Source organism: Struthio camelus, chromosome 9 (assembly GCF_040807025.1).
Source record: "Struthio camelus isolate bStrCam1 chromosome 9, bStrCam1.hap1, whole genome shotgun sequence".
NCBI classification, from domain to species: domain Eukaryota; kingdom Metazoa; phylum Chordata; class Aves; order Struthioniformes; family Struthionidae; genus Struthio; species Struthio camelus.
This window is the reverse complement of record NC_090950.1, coordinates 32,928,748-32,948,597: the sequence shown is the minus strand read 5'-3', so window position 1 is coordinate 32,948,597 and position 19,850 is coordinate 32,928,748. Positions and strand designations below refer to the sequence as shown.

The 19,850-nt window shown below is 39.9% G+C and overlaps 1 protein-coding gene across 4 annotated transcripts in view; it reads left to right on the top strand.

Annotated features, from left to right (window-relative positions):
- Positions 1–19,850, top strand: part of ARHGEF26 (Rho guanine nucleotide exchange factor 26) — a 90,140-nt gene that overhangs the window by 17,963 nt on the left and 52,327 nt on the right. For 2 of the 4 annotated variants that reach the window (XM_068955187.1, XM_068955189.1), the window contains exons 1-5: positions 8,418–8,548; positions 8,757–9,910; positions 11,470–11,509; positions 13,359–13,507; positions 18,396–18,452. In XM_068955187.1, coding sequence (XP_068811288.1) covers positions 8,834–9,910; positions 11,470–11,509; positions 13,359–13,507; positions 18,396–18,452 — 1,323 coding nt within the window. In that variant the 5' untranslated portion in view covers positions 8,418–8,548; positions 8,757–8,833. Of the gene's footprint in view, positions 1–8,417; positions 8,549–8,610; positions 9,911–11,469; positions 11,510–13,358; positions 13,508–18,395; positions 18,453–19,850 lie in introns of those variants that run through there. The other 2 variants (XM_068955188.1, XM_009676380.2) reach the window with 2 other exon arrangements.

The following is a 19,850-nucleotide window of genomic DNA, read 5'->3' as shown; positions in this document are numbered from 1 at the left end:
GTCCTACTGGATCTAATTGTCTACATTAAATTCCATGGAAGTTTTTCTAGTGAAAATATTTGAGATATGAACCTTGTTGGAAAAGAAAAAGTAACAGCAAAGAAGGACAAATAATTCAAGCAAGGCAAGGAATGGTTTTCATATCAAAATTTAAAACCTGTCCCCCTAGTTCAGTCAAGAAATTGAAATCTCAAATATTTTGTGTTGGAAAATTCCCAAGCATCTAAACAAATGATGGAGCTGTCAGGTAGCTGCCCTCATTTGTTCCATGAAGCTCGTACTGTAGGAGATGATCTCTGGACCTGCTTCTAATGCAGTAAATGAACATACATGATCAGGAAAGATTGCTGTTAAAGTGTCTGGGTAACAAGTATAGTCAGCTTAAGTGTTAGTAAACATACAGCTATTTTTATGATTACGTAGACAAGAAATTCACAACTTTCATTACAAGAACCGAAGAGGCAGCAGTACTTCAATCATTAGTCGTACTTCATAGGGTGCTCCCCCTTTCATAATCGTCTGCTGTCCTGCTCCAAGCTACTTCCCCGTTTAACAAGTAAAAATCGGGGGGCTTCAGCTTTGATAATCCATGAGCTGACGAAAACACCATTTCCCATTAGGTAAAGCTCATATTACACGTTAGCTATTTCAAATGGACCCTGATGGCATCTGAAGTGTCTCACAGTCTATTGCTTTCAGACAGCATGCACAATTGAATTTTATTGGGACCATCAGTGGTGAGGGAGGAGGGATATTACTAGGCGAGGAACAGGAAAAGAGCACGATTTATTTTGTTATGCTAAAAGAAGGGAAATTAGAATGCCAGCATTAAAAGTTTCTCTATTACTTTAGTACAATGTGGGGGTTTTTACCCAAAAGCTTTTCGTTAATGCCGCAAAGCTGTCTAGTATTCCTGAGTTCTTGTAACAGCAAAAACATTTAAGAGTAATTTCAAAGAATTAAAGAAACCGTACCTTCTGCTGTGCATGACTGATTTATGTTTAAAATTTAGCAGAGCATTCTTAAGAGTAAAATCTCTCACAGTCTCTATTTGTATAAAAAGGATGGTGAGGGGAAGAGGCTAGGAAGTCTCTAGCCCCTCTATTGGGCATGGCTGTAAGCTCGTTGCGTTTGTCGGTGCTGTTGGATTAACAAGTGTTCTCGGCGGGAGAATTCTGCTACTCTCCTTGGCGAGAAGCAGCACTCCCTTGACGTTCATGTCCCTGTCAGTTTGGAGAAAACAGTAAGAGAAGTATTTTGCCAGTGGCATGGCTGCCTCACACTTAAATCTTGTTTTCTTCTTTTTTTTTTTTTTTCCCCAGTTTGTGGTGACCTCTGTCACTCCTTTTACTGTGGTAGGATTTTTGTGAGACATTAGGAGTCTTATTCATTCATGCATGCTAATTACAAGATAGAGACTGGCCCCAATCTGAGAACAGTTGGCTCTTTTTCAACTGACTTTAAACAGACTACCCGAAGTCATGAAAAGAGAAGAGTAAAAAGAATGTTATTTATATTAATACTTTATAGCTGCTAGTTAATACAGATGTGATATGCAATCTGAATTCATTGCAAATTAAAGAGCAGCTAGGCAGTTTCACTCGGAGCCATTTCACCACTCTGCTTGTAGGCACGCACAGGAGGGGCTGGATGGACTTGAAAATGCCAACTGTAGGAAGAGCCTGGTGCAGGAAAAGAGGTGAGGACCCCAAACCTCAGCAAAGCTCATCGGCACGTTTGCAAAATTTTAGGAGCATGACTGTTTTCAGATGTGGTTTTGAAAAAGGACAGTTTCCAAAGCGGCATAAGTCATAGCAAGCGTATAGGATTTATTTCTGCAGCAGTCAGTGACCACTTCCACAGGTTCTTGCTTCACACCCTAAGAAGGATTAGGAGATGGAGAGCGCTGATACAGCAGAGTAAGTCATCTTATTTAAAAGCACTGAGTTACAGGTGTTTCCTGAGTATCTTTAGGTTATGTGCAAGGTTGAAGAACCATAGCCCAGCGTACACCAGAAGGAGAAGCATCAGCCCTGAGCTTGACAATTACTATGTTTGAAAGGTTTCTGAAATTCAACATACGTGTCCAAATATTTTTCTTCCTCCTTTGTTGTTTGCCAGAAACCACAGTCCCGTCTCAGTGGTAATATATCCCCTGTGAGTTACTGCATGAACATTTTTATTTGATTTTTATATTAAGATCTTACAAAAATGTAGACATTGAAACCACTTTTAATGTAGTAACTTTTAAGACCTGTAACTTTTTAAGACCTGTGTTTAATCTCGTGCTGACTATTACATGTTATCTTGAGACAGTCTCTCATTTGAATCTGTGAAACAATGAAAAGGTAACTCTGCTGTACTGAGTTCAAGAGAAGAAAACAATATATTTTAAATACATAAAATGTCTGGAGAATAGTAGTGATTACGTTGTCCATCCATGTAAAAATTATCCTCTAGATCACATACAATTGGCGCTGCATGTTGGGATTGTAAAAGCACAGGAGTTTCATTCAGCAATAAATCCAGAGCCTCACTCGTGGTTTCTCTCTTTGATTTCACATAGAGGAAATGTGGACTGCTGAGTAACGAGTCCATGCCAAAACCCGCTATGCTGTTGAAGTTAGGCACCAAATGCATGCAGAATTGATCTGGCAGAGCAGATTGTGTTTAGGAGCATTGTGTAAGTGTGAATGATAGGAAGAGTAGAATTTATCACCTAATTCATAGGCAGTAATAAGCAGTTACATCGTAGCCAGCTCTGATATTTTTTTATGTACGTCTATCTTCATATCTCAACCTGCTTTCAGAGTATTCGGAATAATACTGATAGACTGAGTTCATCCAGCGGCTCTTGACCTCATGATTACCAGTAGATCACTTGATTTTTAAAGTGTTATCCCTGTCTGGAAAACAGCTGTAAAATTAGATTTTCAAATTTTTATTTTAATTCACTCTATCTCTGATTTTCTCAGAATTTTATACTGTGACAAGATTAACCTGAGGCTGGCAATTATAAAACTACACTTTTATCTTTGCAGATTATCACCCTCTTTAAAGCCTGGAAGCAAATCTCAGCATTAAATTATTCCAATAAATGTATATTCATTAATATATGTAGCTAGCAATATGTTACTATAAAACAGGTAGTATTCTTGGTTAGATGTTATTGTTTTGAAACTGAGTTCATATAAACCTAGCATTCATTCTGAAGCTTTTAGTTCATCGTGTGCACGTACTAGATAAGAACAAATAGGTGAGGTAAAAAAGCAGTGGTTGCTCTTCCACAGCTCAATAACTCCATTGGAATAAAATGACAAAAAAATGGTTTTGAATAAGAAGCTAACCATCTACACATGCCCTCAGAAGAACTTAATGAATAGGAATAATATGGCAACAGTTTTGCACATTCACTTTTGTGGCACTGCCGTGTTTCTCACCCTCATCTCTTGCCCAGTCCTGGAGGTTTCTCTTGGGTCATTAAATTCAGTTCCTTACTGTCAGAGGCGAACATTTTTTTTTTCCTTGTATATGATAATCAGTGTTCACATCCTGAAGGCATCAACTCTTACCACGTTGCACTTTCAAAGCTTCTTTTAGCAGCATACATATTAAATATATTTCACTCTCAAGAGAGCTCCAGAGGACCTTAACATGTTATACTTCCAGCACCTGAATAATAGCATTATACTTATGCAGAATCTCATAAATTGTTAAGTCTCGTTTGGAAAAATTCTGTCCAGGGCTGTAAATTGTTAGATTTTTCTGTCCAAGTCTTCTATTTACCAGTTCTCAGATAGCATTACAGCTAACATGAGACAATCCTATTGCCCTTGTCACAGTGCTCACTAAACTCTTTCAAAGAGTTATTTCAGGATATTTCAGACTTCTGAGGCTATATTGTTACATTGTCAAAATGAGGAATTTGTAAGGTTCTTAGCCATGAGGCCCTTATATCGTCAACGTAGGTCCTTGCAACTGTGAAATTCAGCTTTTGTAGTATTCTTCAGGGTTGACATTGCATTCTTTGTTACTAAATCAGAAGACAGTGATACAGTGGTTTGGTAGCACCAGGCTTACTCTGTGGAGTGGACAAGCATTATATAAGTTTTGAATATATATTGAACTTTAAGCATACTAATAGATTTTTAGTACTTGGGAGGAAAAAAAACTCTGTGTTTCTCTAATCTGATCTCTGCATACATAGGCCATCACAGTTTACTCAGTTACCACTGCACTGAAGCTAGTAATTAGTGTTTGTGGGAGTACTAAGAAAAGAATACTCTTGATTTGAAGATGGGGAAAGCTGAAGAATTACTAATTTTTCTTGTTAGATTTTCAGGGAGTAACCACATTAACCATTGCAAAAGAATGTAGCTGTCTTCTAATTTTTGTATCTGGTACTTGTTAAGATAAACAAGGGATATCGAGAGAGTTATTGGCATGTTTTACAGACAGACAAGTATATAAATGAATTCTGCTTTGGTGCAAATTCATTACACTAGCTGTCAGATCTTTTGTACTAGCTAGAAAATGGTGAATTGACTCACAATTTTCACTAGTAAATTTTCAAAACCATTACCTGAGTAAACCTGGTTGATGTGAAGACATGACTGAAAGCTTTACTAGCAGATTTCTTCACTCTGCATCACAAGTTGTATAGGGTTTCAATTGTAATTCTTAAAAGTTGGCGTGCAACTGTGTTCTTTCTGTAATGGGCCCTATAGAATGGAGCTCTCTCCATGCTGGTATTTAGTTCATTTCATTTTTTTCTTCACTTTTAGAAAAGTACCTCTGCAATTTTATACTGAAACTGTACGTTGTATGAGATGTTTTTGTAGTATTATGTGTATGAGATGTTTTTGAAGTATTATGTGTCAATTTTCTTCTTCTCTTAAATTATGTAGTTGATTTTACTTTTATTATAACCTTAATTTTATCGCAAGAGTCTTCCTTCTTTTTTACAGCATGTGAAATTGAATGCTGAGGCCACCATTCAGAAAGAAAAATTATTCTTTTAAGTGCAGCATATTTAATAAGTATGTGTAAGAGAATAACCCTGTAAAAGCTGATTACTTTGATTATTAATTATTAAGTTTTATGATTTAAGTAATATGCTGCAAATCTATCCAGTTTCTTGGAAATTTCATGTGGAACGTTTAGAGTTAATTTTAGAAATAGTCCTGCATGTGAATCTTCTTTTTAATGAATGCATAAGGCTATGAAATCCTAAGTGACACCTGAACTAATATTTGATGTTATGCCTGTGGCTTTTCCGTGTAAGTTTTGGTTATTTGAAGCTGGTACAGCAATTTGAAGGTCTACCTCATTTGTGAGAAGTACATATTTGTCATTTTTAATTTCAGTGTGCTTTGCTTCATTTTATTCTTAATAACTGGATTTTCTTGGTAGAAGAATTACTTCATGTAAGGTTTCCAAGTGTGCACACACGTGGTTGGCTGTTCCTTATATTTTCTTCTATGTTTTTTCTACTTGTTTACTTCCATTTACTTCCACTAAGCCTGAACAGGCTTAGTATAAACAATATTTGGTTGTTTTTTTAAAAAAAAAATAGTGCATTTTTAATCTACTGTTTTTTTTCTGATTCGGTGATATATGAACTCTTGAAATCTGGAAAGAAGAAGAATTAAAAATCTAGCAAAATTTTTTTCTGGTCTTTCTCACTTATCGTTTAGCCAAGTGCTTAAGCAGGTGCCTGTCTTTAAATAAGCAAGTGATTTTGCTGACTTCAGTTGGAAAAATGTGCACTCCTAAAAGTTAGGCATGTGTTGAAGCACCAAACCAAATTACAGCCTGTGTGAGGTTACGTCTAGCTTGTTATCCTCCTGATTTCATGCTCCTACGTGTGTTTGGGGGAGGATCAGTTAGGAGGCTTTTGCAATACATTTTGCCATCAAATCTAATGACAGTCTTTCTGTTTGCTGTCATTCTGTCAGTTCAGAAAAAAGTATGTCTACATAAAGCATCTGACAAATAGAAACAACCTTTTTTTCTTTTTGGTGGGCATATTTTTACTAAAAGGAACCTTCCTTATTCCTGTCCGCCACAGCGACTTGGGCGGTTTTCTAAATCCGCCTGTTTTTTCCACCCTGAGAACAAAGCTTGAATCACTCGTTCAGGAACGGTCTGTGCCACAGATGCGCAGAGCACACATCCAGCTCCCCGCACCCCTCAGCAAAACTTGCTTCCACGCAGTCTGCGGCGTGGGTCTCAGGCCCCTCAAGAAAGCCTTTCCAAGCGGTTGCTAGGTGGCAGATCTGCACTTAGCAAAGCATTTGCCCTGTTGCATCGCTGTTGCATGTTGTAGAATAGACTGGCTGTAGGCCTAAGTCTCTATATCAAAGCTTTTTGTATCGTTCTCTGTAGGTTCAAATCTGTGGGGAAATCAAGTTTGCCTCTTGCAGGTAACGAAAGCAAAGTGCCCTCTCAGAGAGGTGTGAGGAAACGTGTTAAGTGTAACAGCATTTGCTGGCTTGAGCTACTTCAGCTGTTTCCTTAAGCTCAGTTTCAGACCTAAATGGCCTGAATGTTTCAAAACTAATTTGGGTGGCAGAAAACTTAAGGCCAAGATTAATAGCAGAAGGCATGCACTACCTGTTCTTCAATAGATTATTTTCCCATCTTGACAGTTCTGGACTGGAGAGGATCCCAGGCTGTGAAGGGAGGACCTGGATTCAAGCATTTTCAAGTATCCAAGATATTTCTGCTCTGGCATTCCAGTTCAGATGCATTGCACAGGACTAGAAGGCAGACCTAGATTTGATCTTTCATGCATTGGACGGGATGCCTGACAAGTAATTCAGTTTTGAGACTTAATACTAGGAAAGCATTCAAAATTATTTTTGACGTTAATGTCAAACGTAATAATTATGTATGCTGAAAGCTCACGTACTGTGACATGATGGCCTTTAAAATATATTAATCATCATTTTTTCCAACAGAAGTAGAAACACATTCTAATTGTTCTCTTACTAAAAGCAGATAGCGAAGTAAGGGTATGTTGTAATTACTAAATGTAATGAATAATTAAAATTTAAAAACTGAATAATTAGTGAATAGTTATTGTTCCTGTTTTGTTAGTGAACATAAGGGGCGTCCACGTTACATATTGGTCTGTGCGGTAGAGACTGTCTGCTGCTGAGATTCGGCCTTCCTCCCCGTGCCAAGTGTGGGCAGTGCAGTGACCCTGGGTCGTGAGCATCCTCTTCCTGCGCGCTGAGCAGAGAGAGGCCTTGGCTGAGGGAGGAGAGGGGATCGGGGCGGAGGAGCTTTGTAGAGCTGTGGCCTGCGGTGGGGCAAAACACGGGGCAGCACACCTCTCCACGGGCCAGCCTAACAGAACATCTCCCCCGAACTGCTGTGATCCCGCTCGGAGGCTTTTGTTGCGGGTCTGCAGAGCCCGAGGGTGTTGTCATTCCTGGTGACCCTGAGGGTGCCCCGAGCTTCAGGCTGATTTGCTAAGCGAACGCTGAATGGTCTTTGTAGGAAGAGGTGCAGGCAAGGGGTCTTGTACTGAGGAACGTATTTGAAGCGTGCAGTTTGTTTTGCTTTTTAAAACTGAGTCTGTTTTCCTTTTGTCTCTGTTTCAGTTGTGTAGTGTACCGGGTCCCATTTAAGTTGCAAAATCTTTACAGACACAGTCTTTTCAGGACTGTGCAGTTTATAAGAATTGCCAGTTCACTGCCTATTTACTGTTTGCTTACCAAAAAGCTCTTCCTTTTCCCAGAGGTGTGCTCCAGCACTTTGTCAGCACACAGTAAAATAGTCTTGAGTTAGCCAAGTCCAATTCTTCCTCCAGGATAAAGAGCAGGTGTGTTGGAAAAAAGGATCTGGGGAAGCTGTCGGCCAGCTTCAGCATTACTAGCGGCACTGTGAGCAGCGTGCACCTGAGCAGACAGTATTGCTGCACGCACTTTTTGTCACTGTTGTTTTTTAAGTATAACATTAAGCGTTTTTAACATATGGACAGTTCCCGTGCATTCCTCTGATGAAAAGGCCAAGATTGTTGTTATTAGAACTTGGTATGATTTGGAAAAAAAAAGGACTTGGAGTGCCTGAAGGCTCGTCTGCCTTCTCCACGTGTATTGAAACTGGTCTAAATGCTCTCTTCCTTGGAAAACTTGGATGTCCTGTTTCTGCACGCAGCAGTCCATGCTACAGGAGTTTGCTTTAATACCGAGATGAGCTGATTCCTTTTTTTGATGAGGCGTCACTTCATCTGCTCGGCCTCTCAGAAGGCCGCACCAGGGCGCTACCTGGGCAATGGCATTTTGCTGCGGCCGCAGGCCCGCCAGGTGGTAGCTGGTGCGCGGCGGGCGGCGCGCCGGCGGGGCGGCCCCTCTGCCTCCGCGGGCCGACGTCAGCGCCTGGCGCCGAGCCCCGCTCCCTGCGCCGCCCTCGTACCTGCTGCCGGCGCGGGCCGCCGCGCTCCAGGCGGGCCGGGCCGGGCCCGGCGGGGCAGCGGCCGGGACGGGCCCTTGGCCGCAGGTGGAGGCGGCCCTTCCCCCGCCCGGGGCGCTGCCATGAGGTGAGGCCGGCTCGCAGGTGGGAGGGCTGCCCGGCCCGGCCCGGCGTGTGGGTGTGTGCGTGGGTGTGGGTGTGTGCCTGCGGCAGGGGGTGCCCCGGGCTGCTCGCCTGCCCGCCCGCCCACCCGTGCCGCCGGGGGAAGTGTTGCTGCCCGCCGGGCCGCTGCGGTCTCACGGACGCTGCTCTTTGCTTCCCCTTGCCGACTTCAGGGTGTTTCCAGCCGCGGAGGAGCCTGCGGGGACTGCCGCTTCCGCCTTGACGTGGTGCTGATTGCGAGGAATCTGCTATGGATGGGGAAAGCGAAGTGGATATCTCCAACAACAACGTAACGCCGCTGTGGAAGAGGAGGTCGATCCCGCCGCCTCAGTTACATGCCAAGAGCAAGCCTAGACCCCAGTCTTACCAGAGCCCCAACGGGGTCCTTTTCACTGACTTCCCCGTGGAGGACAGGGCCGCCTTCACTGTGGCCCAGCCCGCCGCGACCGTGGCTGCTGCTGCGCGCGGCCGAGGCGCCCGGAGGAGCCCCCTGCTCTTCAACTCCAGCGTGGGGTCTGTGCCAAACGGGAAAGCTCGGTCTCCAGCACACACAGCTGTATCGCCTCAGTTGTCTTCTGAACAGGCCTCTCAGATACTCAGCCTGGTTTCAAATAATTCTGTAAGTTTTACAGCTAATGGTACAGTTACCTCACCAGGAAACAGCCTGGTTCATCCCCTGAGGATTTCCAGTCAGTCGGCACTTATGCCAGAGCAAGAACAGATTGTTTTTACACCTAGTCCTCAGTCCTCACCCACTGGAAGCACACCTTCTCCGAATAACAACACAGCAGCACTGCAGCTGCAACCCAGCCAGCTTTTTCAAAGAGCGGAGAAAGTGCCTGTGGGGCCCCCACTGGTTTCCCAGGCAATTTCCCCGGAGCAAGGCTTAACTCTTCAAAGACCGCCGTCTGCTCAGAACCAGCTGGTGGAGAAGCAGTCCATAGTCCTGAGCACCAACAGTCCCGCGGCACTTAAAGTGGGCAAACAGCAGATCATCCCGAAGAGTTTGGCTTCTGAAATAAGAGTGACAAACAAAACCAGCAGTCAAAATGCGGAGGCGAGCAAGAGAGTTCTCAAGGTCCGCAGCATGGTGGAGAGCCTTAGCGTGCCTTTGGTAGCTGATGCTGACGAGGAGGCAGAAGGGGACCTGGACAGCCCAGGGACACTGAGGCGCGGTTTGCGGTCCACTTCGTACCGCAGAGCTGTAGTGAGTGGCATTGACTTTGACAGCTCTTCTGATTTTAAGAAAAAAAACAGAATGTCTCAGCCAGTACTTAAAGCAGTTGTTGAAGATAAAGAGAAATTTTCTAGCTTGGGGAGGATGAAGGTAAGTTATGCTGATGAGAGATACGTTGATTTGAAAGTTGCAGACTACGTCCTGCTGTGATTTGCAATCGCTATGTTTCCATACATTTTGGGTTGTTTTTTTTTTCAATTTGCTCTTTGCTGCCAGAGACCTTTTTTAATTCCTGATGAGTCTCACAGATCACTTGAAAGCCGTCGCTTTCAAAGTGGAGTGGCAGAAACTTTAGGGAGACAATTGTCGGCTCAAAAATGTGTTAATGGCAACTTCATGCACACTTACATTTCCTGTTGGATTCCCCAGCCCATTTAGGTTTCGTTTCACAAACAAATTGATCTTTTAAAGCTTGTTTCCCAGAAACTAGTCATCAGGAAAAAAAAGGAGACAAATTGGCTCAGAAAGTTCTGCCTGCAGTGATAAATAGATTGACAGAAAAATAAACTTCCCCCTTACTCCTTTATCTGGGATGTTACTTTAAAAGTATTTTTAAAAATCAGAGTAGGATTTTTAAATTGAGAGAGGCCATTTCAAGTATGTTCTTGTAGCGTTTTTTAATGCCTGCAAGTAGAAGTAGAATGCCTGCTTTTAATTCCTGGTTGTAGTCCTTCGGGAGCCGTGGATTTACATTGAGCGTTAGTGCATTAAAATTAAATTACAAAGACCTACTAAAGTATTATTTTGCTTGAATATATCATGTTGTTGTAATCTTGTATTTACTTTCTTTTTTTTATTCTTAATTTCTTATTTTAATTTATTGGTAGCTTTCTGCAGTGCTTCAGAATGGTGTAATAAAATACTGCAGCCAAAGGACTAAAACTATTAAGATAATTATCAGCTTCATGACAGTTTTCAGCCAAATTAAAAATTATAGGTGTGTGGAAGTTTTTGCAAAAATGGTACAACTGACAACACAGCAATAGATTGAACCTGTGAACTACTTCTGAGCAAGAGGTTTGTTTATCTGGGATGTTTTTGGTAGTAGACTTTCTTTATCCAAAGCACTGAGAAATTGTGCTTAAAATAGGGTGACATGGCATTGTCCTATTTTTACACACAAAACCCTTTTGGCTGGTAGCATTTTTTTAATCAACTCCTTAGATCATACAACTTGTTGCAATAAAACACCTGTTTTATTACAAAGGTTTTGTTTTGATCTCAGAAAATTAGTTTACAGATTACTTAATGGGTTGTCCTTTGCAGAGGATGAGGAAAGAGACAGCCACTGAAATGTGTACGTTGTACATACTTTTGGAAAGCCCAGAGCCAGTGAAGTGAGTTGCAAGTTCACTGAACTGTTGTAAAGCTCGTATATGTAATGCTTTGAAAAGCATAGCAACAATGAAACATTTGGGGCAAATATGAATAAACACTATATGAGAGAAGAAAAGTAGCTAGAGTAGCTTTCCACTTTCTTTGATGAAACAATTGTTGTCATGAATATTTTTCCAGCATCAGGCGTTTCTAGATTAGGAATTGTTAATTCAGTGCCTTAGTACCAGATAAAATAAAAGCAGTTGTTACTGTTGGTTATTTTGCATTCTCCTTTTAATGTTTATATGTCTCTTTCCTGTTAACGTTATTAGAAGAAAATGCTGAAGGGACAAGGGACGTTTGATGGGGAAGGTAAGACCTTTTCCGTACGGACTTGATGATATGCTAAAATCACAAGAGAAATGAACTCCAGGATCGTTTTCTGCAGTTCTTTAATACTTGGACAAACTACCTGATTTTCAATAAGTTGACTAAAATACTGAACTACGATTTTGGCAATAGACACTTTTGGCAATATCTTAAAGAATATAGAATGGCAGGTTACAGGTGTGGTTTTGTTTGAAGGGGTTCTTCTCAGCTTAAACTTCTGTTACTCTTAAACCATCGACTGATGTGCTATCTCAACCCTAACAGTTCTATAGAATTACAGTAAATAAGGCTTGGTGCTCTGAGTTGGGACAGTCTTCCTGCCTATTCCCTGTGACTCCTTACAGGTGTAAGACTTAACTTTTGTGGATCAGCTTATGGGCTTGGGGTCACCGCTTAAATTCAGAGAAGAAGAAATCAGGTGTCTGATGCAAGGGTAATGCAGCTGTTTCCCTCTGTTCCCCGTAAGGCAAGAATGCTAAGGCAGCTGGGGTGAATTCCTTAATTTAGTAATCCTTTTATTTTCTTGCTACCTAGACTTCAAGTGCAAGTGTCAGAAAAGCACTGCCCATGTATCTGCTCTTTCATGCTGTGTTACCTTCCTTTTCCACTTGTCTCTGTTTTCAGAACTTCCCGTAATGTCCTATTTGCATGTCCTGCTATCTTTTTTCATCTTTTCTCAAATTCTCTCCTAATTATATCTCCTAGACTCTCTTCTAATTGTTCCCTTTTATCTCGGACTAAAGCTGAATAATAACTTTTTATGTAATACTTTTCAGAGTTCAATTACTATATACAATTTCCTGTCTTTAAAATATGTATGTTCTCTAGACACATTCCAAAAAACAAAGATATATACTTCTATAAAAGGCCAAAACTTGTACAATATTCTACTGTTTTGCCTGCAGTCAGAGCAGGTAAAACAGATCTGCCCAGACTAGTATGAAAACTTAAAGCTGTGCATAGAGTAGTCAAATCTTTCACTTCCCCCTTTCTTCTGTGGGGGGGGGAATCAGATTCTGGCAAAACATGGCCTGTCTCTGGAGTACCTTGTAGAGGTTTCTTGTATAGCGGTTTAATCTCTCAGTAGGTTACTCTGGTCTTAAATTTCTCTGTCCTTTTCCATGTGCTTGTGAAAAACATGGGGTTAAGGAGGTTCAGAAATGGAAAGGATATGTTCCACATCTGTGTTTCTTTGCATTGATATTGGTGAATTAATAGTGGTAGTACTCAAGAGAGAACAAATGTGTTTATTTTTAAGGTTGATAGGCCCCATGCTTATTCAAACGAGGAGTTAAATGCTTATTGTGCTTTGTAGTTTCTATTTGGAATAGTTCTGACTTCAAATCTCTGAAATTTGGATCATTTCCTTCTCTTAGTGATATGTGAAGACAGTATTTAAAACTGACAGAATACGAATCGGCATGGGTAGTGGATTTATAATGGTCTTTTATATTAAAATAACTAGACCTCTGGATTAGTGACAGTGTTCTACTGACACGCTTGTTCCGTTTTTAAATTGGTGGCTAAGAAGCATTGTACAACAAACCAAGGAAGAAAAAATTGTTTTCTGTTTTTTATTTTTCTTGACAAAGAACACATCTATTTTTTAATTCAGTCAGCAGGATCTTTTCTAGTAGTGGTACAGTGATCCATTGTTACTGTACTGTGCCGTTGTCCATCCTAAATAAGATACTGTCTTTGTCTTTTGGAGTTTGTGAGCAGCACACTGACGTTTTGCTTTATTTCGTTGTTTAAATGTTACTTATAATTTTTATGAAAGCAAATAAGCTAACTTTCTGGCAAATGATGACATACTCTTGTTGTTTTATAGAAAATGCTGTATTATATCAGAACTATAAAGAAAAAGCTCTGGATATAGATTCTGATGAAGAGTCTGAGCACCGAGAGCAGAAATCAGATGAAAAGATTGTCATTCACTATAATAAGCCCTTGAGATCAACGTGGAGTCAGCTGTCTGTTGTGAGTGTTTAATCATTGCATAGCTGGACAAAAACAGAATATCTAGGAATGTATTGAAGCAAGCTTGTTTACTTGCTACTGACGTTTTCAGCAGAATTTTGTCACCTTCTTTTCCTTTCCATAATACTTTATATTTCTGATATTCTGTTACCATCAAATTTGCTACTGCTCAAATGTTACTAATCCAATTCCTGAGAACTCGGTTTAGGTTTTGTTTAGGTTTTATATAAGGTAAGTCCAACAGCCTAAAGAAACCTGAAATCATGCTTTCTGATTTTTAAGAAGTATAGACAGATGCTTCTGCCAGAACAAGTGCCCCTAGGTTACTTGTTCCCATCCTGACACCTCTTTTTTTTTTTTTTTTCCTGGCAGAAGTGTTTGTAGGCTCATGTGACCACACTACAGAACAGACAGAGGATGTGCTTTGAAATTACCAAGGAAAAAAAAGTTTAAATGTAGTTTAAATAAAACTTTGAAATGCACAAGAATTTGTATTTCTGGTAATCTTTAAGTTTCAAAAGATGCCTTATATGCTTATATGTTAAGATATGTTTACCTTTTTTTTCTTTTCAAATCTATGCTGAAAAAAATCAAACATGCATCTTCTGTTTCTGTTTAAGAGCCTGACTTTGCATTTCCCACAGTACCCAGAGATGACTACTCAGGCCTTGTCTGCGTGGGGTGTTTGCTAGCCATACCAGGGCAAGTCCTTAGAAGAGAAAAGCTTATACTAATGAAGATTACGGTATATGGCTGCTCTGAGTGAGGTAGTTTCAGAGAGGCTTAAATCCTCGCAGGACCGAATCTTAAATAATGTCTAGTCCTTCTTTTCTGTTTTCCTTGTTTTCTCCCTACAATTTATGTTTCATTTCACAAGAACATGGAAGTTTTGATCATATACAGATCTTTGTTTTATGCAGGAAGCAGTACACTTTAGAAAGTTCATTTTAGACTCCTCTCTTTGTTCCAGACGCAAATTTACTGATGTAAAAATAAGGGGAGTGAATTTACGAAAAGGGTGAATTCCCTTAAAGGAAGAGCTTCAATTAGTTATGAAGAAGTTTCTGCTGAACTGATATAAATTGCTGCAAGCATCTGACTGCATTTATTTAATAGAAACTATTAAAAACATAAGCTGTCTGTAGACAATGGTATTCTGCCTTCCTTAGTATAGTCTTCTATTTAGTACGTGTAGTGTTTTTTTTTTTTTCTCAGTAACATCATTAAGCAAAGTAGAATTCAGATATCTTAATCATGTAATCATGCTATCATCCCTGCTGATAAGCTGAAAAATTGATGATACTGGTTGATAATTCTACAGCCTTTCTCAATCTGCATGATTCTGAGGCCAAAGGAAGGGTGACAGTTCTAAGTTTCTGTGGTTAATTTTATCCTGTGATCATCTCTGTGGCTTCTGGAGGTTATCTATGAAATGAAAGTTTCTTTTGTTGTAATTAGGAGAATGTTGTAGACCTCATCTCTATATAGCATAAGAAGGGATTTTTGTTGTTGTTGTTCTCGCACAACATGAACTGCTAGAATAGCTGACGGTTTTGACCACTAGCTGACAAATTGGTTTTTAAGACTCAGTAAGATCTTGTGTTACTATTTAGCTTGCCTTTAAGAGGTGTCTTACAGATGTTGATTATCTTGCAGCTTAGAGTGTTGAAACATGAATACCTCTTGAATTCAATAATTACAAAGAATTGAAGTACTCTTCTTGTGCTATGACTAGCTGCCTCGAGTAGTTTTCCAGTAGTCTGTTAAGTCAGCTTACAAAAACTGACTTTCTATATTGAGTGGTTTAGGATAAAGCTAATGCAATATGACTTTGAAAAGGTTGCCTTCCCATTCTCTTTCAGCAAATCAAGTACTACAGTGTAGTTTATTTTGCTTAATATTGCAAAAGTTTGTTTCCAGTGAAGTCAGATTGGTTTTCTGCTGTCTTCTAGGTAAACTGGTGTTTTTCAAATCGCCTAGTATCACCTCTTCCAAAATACCTGGCCTCGTGAACGTTTACCTGCTAACTTGTCTTGAGACCAAAGTAGTGTGAAGAAGATCCCGCTAAGAGAACTATTGAGATTTCATGCTTATAGTTACATAAACCAAACTTGTTCTCGAGCATGGCAAACTTGTTCAGTGTCTTGTCTTGATTTGCAAGGTTGGAAGTGGGAAGTATATGGGGAAGGATAGCTGATTTAATTCTGACTAGACTTTCTATGTGGAAGGAAGAAAAGAAAGAGAAACCTTCATATATTAAGTTGTCAAGTCTTTCTTGATAATAATTTTAAAAACCCTATGTTTCTGTGTTCTTGCAGTGCGCGCACCTATATGAAAGTAAGATTGAGCTTTCCGAAGAGTAGTTTAAGGCTCTGCAATAATATGGTGTTTAAATCCAATTCCTTTCAAATTCCTCTCTGAAACTGTCTTCCTCTTTGGATTCCTTTTAGACAGCTGGCAATGGCTAAGCAGACGATCGGTTTAAGAGTTAGCTTACTGACTATCGCTGTTCCTTTCAACCTTCATGTGTTAACTGAAAATTTTAATTTTGGGGGAATAGCCAATATTTCCACGATATATTCCGAAAACATCTTTCAATATTTTTGAACAATTCCCAGCAGATATATACACTGATAGTATCAAAAATATAGCTTATGCACGATATTAAATATGTTTACTTTCCAACAAATGCAGTATTCAGTCGTTATGTATAATAACAGTATACAGTACTGTGCATGCTTGGTTAAATGATTGTTTCCTTTCCAAGTGTTTTGCCAAGGGTTTACCATTTTCACTGTTAATTTCTGATGTACGTGCGTGCACACACACGAATCAATCATAGCTGAGCTGCTGAATTGCTGGGAAAAAAAGGCTAGTATGGTGATGAGACAACGTTAGTAGACTTAGTCTTGTCCCTCTTATGTGTTCTTTCTTGTTACGTTCTTAGCGTATGTTATATGATTGCTTTTGTTGTTTGCATAGTATTACAAATGTGATTTTAGACTCTTACAGCTAAAACCTTTTTGGAACACCTTAAAAATAGGAATTGAGTTTTCTTTTACTGAGTACATCAAAAGTAGTCGCTATATTTGGGCCCCTTTCTTTTTGGAAGTTTTGCCATTGATCAATTTAGAATATAAGGTTAAGCCATATGCTTATAAGAATAGTTTGTATTTGCACCTTTGTGTGCATATACCATATATGACAAAACAGTGGTCGTGAAACACAACTTAAGTTTTTGGATCATGAATGCAGCAGTTGCCACGTTGACCTCACTGGAAACATAAAGTTGCTGTATTAACAGGAAGCATTGAAATCTCTTGGATACATTCATAGGTATTTCCTGTGTCAGCATATTTTTAGAAAAGTCCTCAATGGCATCCAGAAAAAAGTGATGTTGTGCTTCCTAGGGAGTGCTTTAAAGATTTCAGGTGGTTAATTGAAAAGGTACTTAGTTTAATAGAAAGGCATCTGATTAGTTCTTGCTTGGTACTCAGAAGCGTGTACTTGGAGAGGCATAGGAATCTGCAGTTTATGTTCAAAAGATTTAACATATCTGAATGTATATTGTCTCTTCATAAGCATGTAATATGAAGTGGCATGCATGAACTACATAATAATGTGCAGCAGAAGTGCAGCGCTTCTTAATATTGCGCTATCTTTACTACTGAGCCTCCTATCCGGGTTTGTGGTAACTGGTATGCAGGAATAAAATCAAGTATCCTGTAAAATTTCAAGGAACAAGTGGAAGAAGAAAAAACTGGTGCTGTGATAGTACCTTAGGAGATACTGAAGGAGCCTGAAAGAGAAACGGGAGAACGGAAGTGCGTCTGTTGGGTCTCATATTAGGGACTAGGTCTCATAAACTCGGGTCCTGCAGCGTGCTGCTCTGCAGATGGAAGGGTATCTCTCCCTCGTAGTGCTCTGCAGTGGCCTCTTTCCCAGTCCCAATCTAGCAAACCATGTGCAGGTGATCCTCCTGATTTGAGGCCCTGTTCTTAAGAGTCCTCTAGGAAGTACATAAAGCCAGTCCCTCCCTTGGTATGTGGCGTTCTGTTTTTTTTTAGTTTGTTTTGTTTTATGTTCTGTTAAATGGCTGAAAGCATGCAATTCACACTGGGAGAGAAAGAATAAACTGAAGAGGACTTTGGTGTGGGATTTAGTAGCTTAGCGTGGGGCTTGGAGCTGCGGAATGATGTGGGTCAGGCTGGAGTTTGTAATGGTTGGGTATGGAGAGCTGAGACAAACCTGTCCTGGATGATTTGTTTTAGGGTGCAGAGGGAGAAGAGGTGACATCATAGGTCTGAGGATATTAGAAATACAGAGGTATTTAGTCAGGACTTCACAGTCTTTATTTAGGATAAAGACAGAGCTCTGCCAGAATAATTTTTGGCCAGCAAGTTACCTGTCTAAAAAGGCCTTTAGATGTGTTTATTTTACAAATGAGCGTGCCAAAATGTTTCAGGCCAACTCAGAAACTATGAACCAAGTGATGTTGTACATGTGTAAATCAAGAAATCTTAATTAAAAGGAAAAAATGATGCTCATGCTTTGGTGGGTGTGTGTAATATCCATTAAGGTTGTGCAGGGTGACAATGATTCAACTGTGAATGCTTTTGCTGTAGTAGCTCTAGGTATGTCCTGTGATAGTTGTTAATGATGTTATTTTATTCTTTGGATAAGTCCAAAATTTGACATTATCAAGCTTTTTTTTTGGTTAATTTCTGCTAGTTCATTGCTGTCTTTCTGAAGTGGCCGGATTCTTTGGCTGAATTCTTAGCGTGATACTTGAAGTGATATTTATTAGTACAATATATATATTTTTAAAAGTCCTATTTTTCTACAAAAGGTGTTAAAAATTAAAATTTTGGATTTTTTTTTTTTTTAGGTAAAGAAGAATGGATTATCAGAAACTATCAGCCTAGAAGAAAGAAAGAGACAGGAGGTACTCGTTTAAAATTATACATTATTTCTTTTGGTTATTTAGGGATAGGCTGCCTTCCTAATTTAAATAGTTGGTATATTTGTTCATAAGGAGACAACTTCAGCGCATTGCTCCCTGTCCTAAAGTGAAACAACCTCTCTGCCCATGAAGAATAAAGAAACAAAATCTGTCTGTTGCTCATGTGTATATCTCTCTGCTTTGGGTCTCCTGTCAACATCCTTCAGGTCTTGCTGGAGGAGTAGCTGCTAGGTATGCTGATTCCAGCAAATGTAGCCTGGCTGATGACTCTTCAGCAGTAGCAGGCAGCCAGACCCAAGGCTGTTGTGTGCTGTATTCAGGCAGGTGTAAAACTAACCCTTCATTCACCGAGGAGAGGGGGTGGTACATAAGTTGATAAAGGCAGTAAGGAACAATGAACAGCTTTTTGCAGTGCTTCTCAGTTGTAACTAATCCTGTGAACAGCCCTGACTGTGTACGTGGTATGTATCTGGCGGATACTCTGTCTCTGTCTTTCTCTCTTTCCCCCTCCTCTTTGCTCCTTTTGTCCTCTTTATCTGCTTTCCTCTTTTTCCTTACTTACAGGAGCTATATCAGAGTGAATGAGAGGTGCTGAAAAGAATAGCCTGACCTAGCCAACTATTACATACCTTCAGTTGCTGAGGTATGTCCGTCAATGGAGAAAAAGGATTTGGGGATAGCAACACTGTAGAATTACCTGCTGTGTTAATTTCCTCCAAAATCTTCCTTTCACTTCAGGAAATACCTCAGTGAACTTAACCAAATTAGAGCTGTCTAGAGTTTTCTTTGAGTTTCATTGACACGTGTATAGTGAGCCTCAAATACTAATTTAGCTGTGTGACTTAACTGCTGTTGTGTTCAGACATGAAATGCAGACGCATCTTGTGTTACGTACACAGGATTTAGACATTTTGTTTTGCTTTACAATCCTGTACCTCCTTTGCTATCTTATTTTGCTCTTTGGGGGAGAGGGTGTGTAGTAGTTCAGGTCACGTGTGCTGCTTTTTTTGCCTCCTGCTGTTGGGAAGCTCTTAGACACAAGGCATTAATTTCAGTCCTCTTACATCCTTTAGGAGCCTTTAGTCAATGTTTCCTGAAGTCATGTTTACATCCCCTCAAAGACAAAGAGTTCTTTAGATACTTTTCAAATGTAAAGTCTTTAATGTTACCAAAAAGTTTTCAAGCCTGAGTGTTAGAGGTCCATCCTTTCAAAGGGAGTCTAAGGAAATATTCTTAAGATGTAGTTGTTCTGTGAAGTGGTGCTTTAGCTTCGTTTCTTGTGTGTAGTTTATGTAACAAGTTAGAGCTTACTTATCACATGAGTTTTGTCAGTATATCATCACTGCAGAAAAACATATTTGTATTTGGTTTATGCCTTGG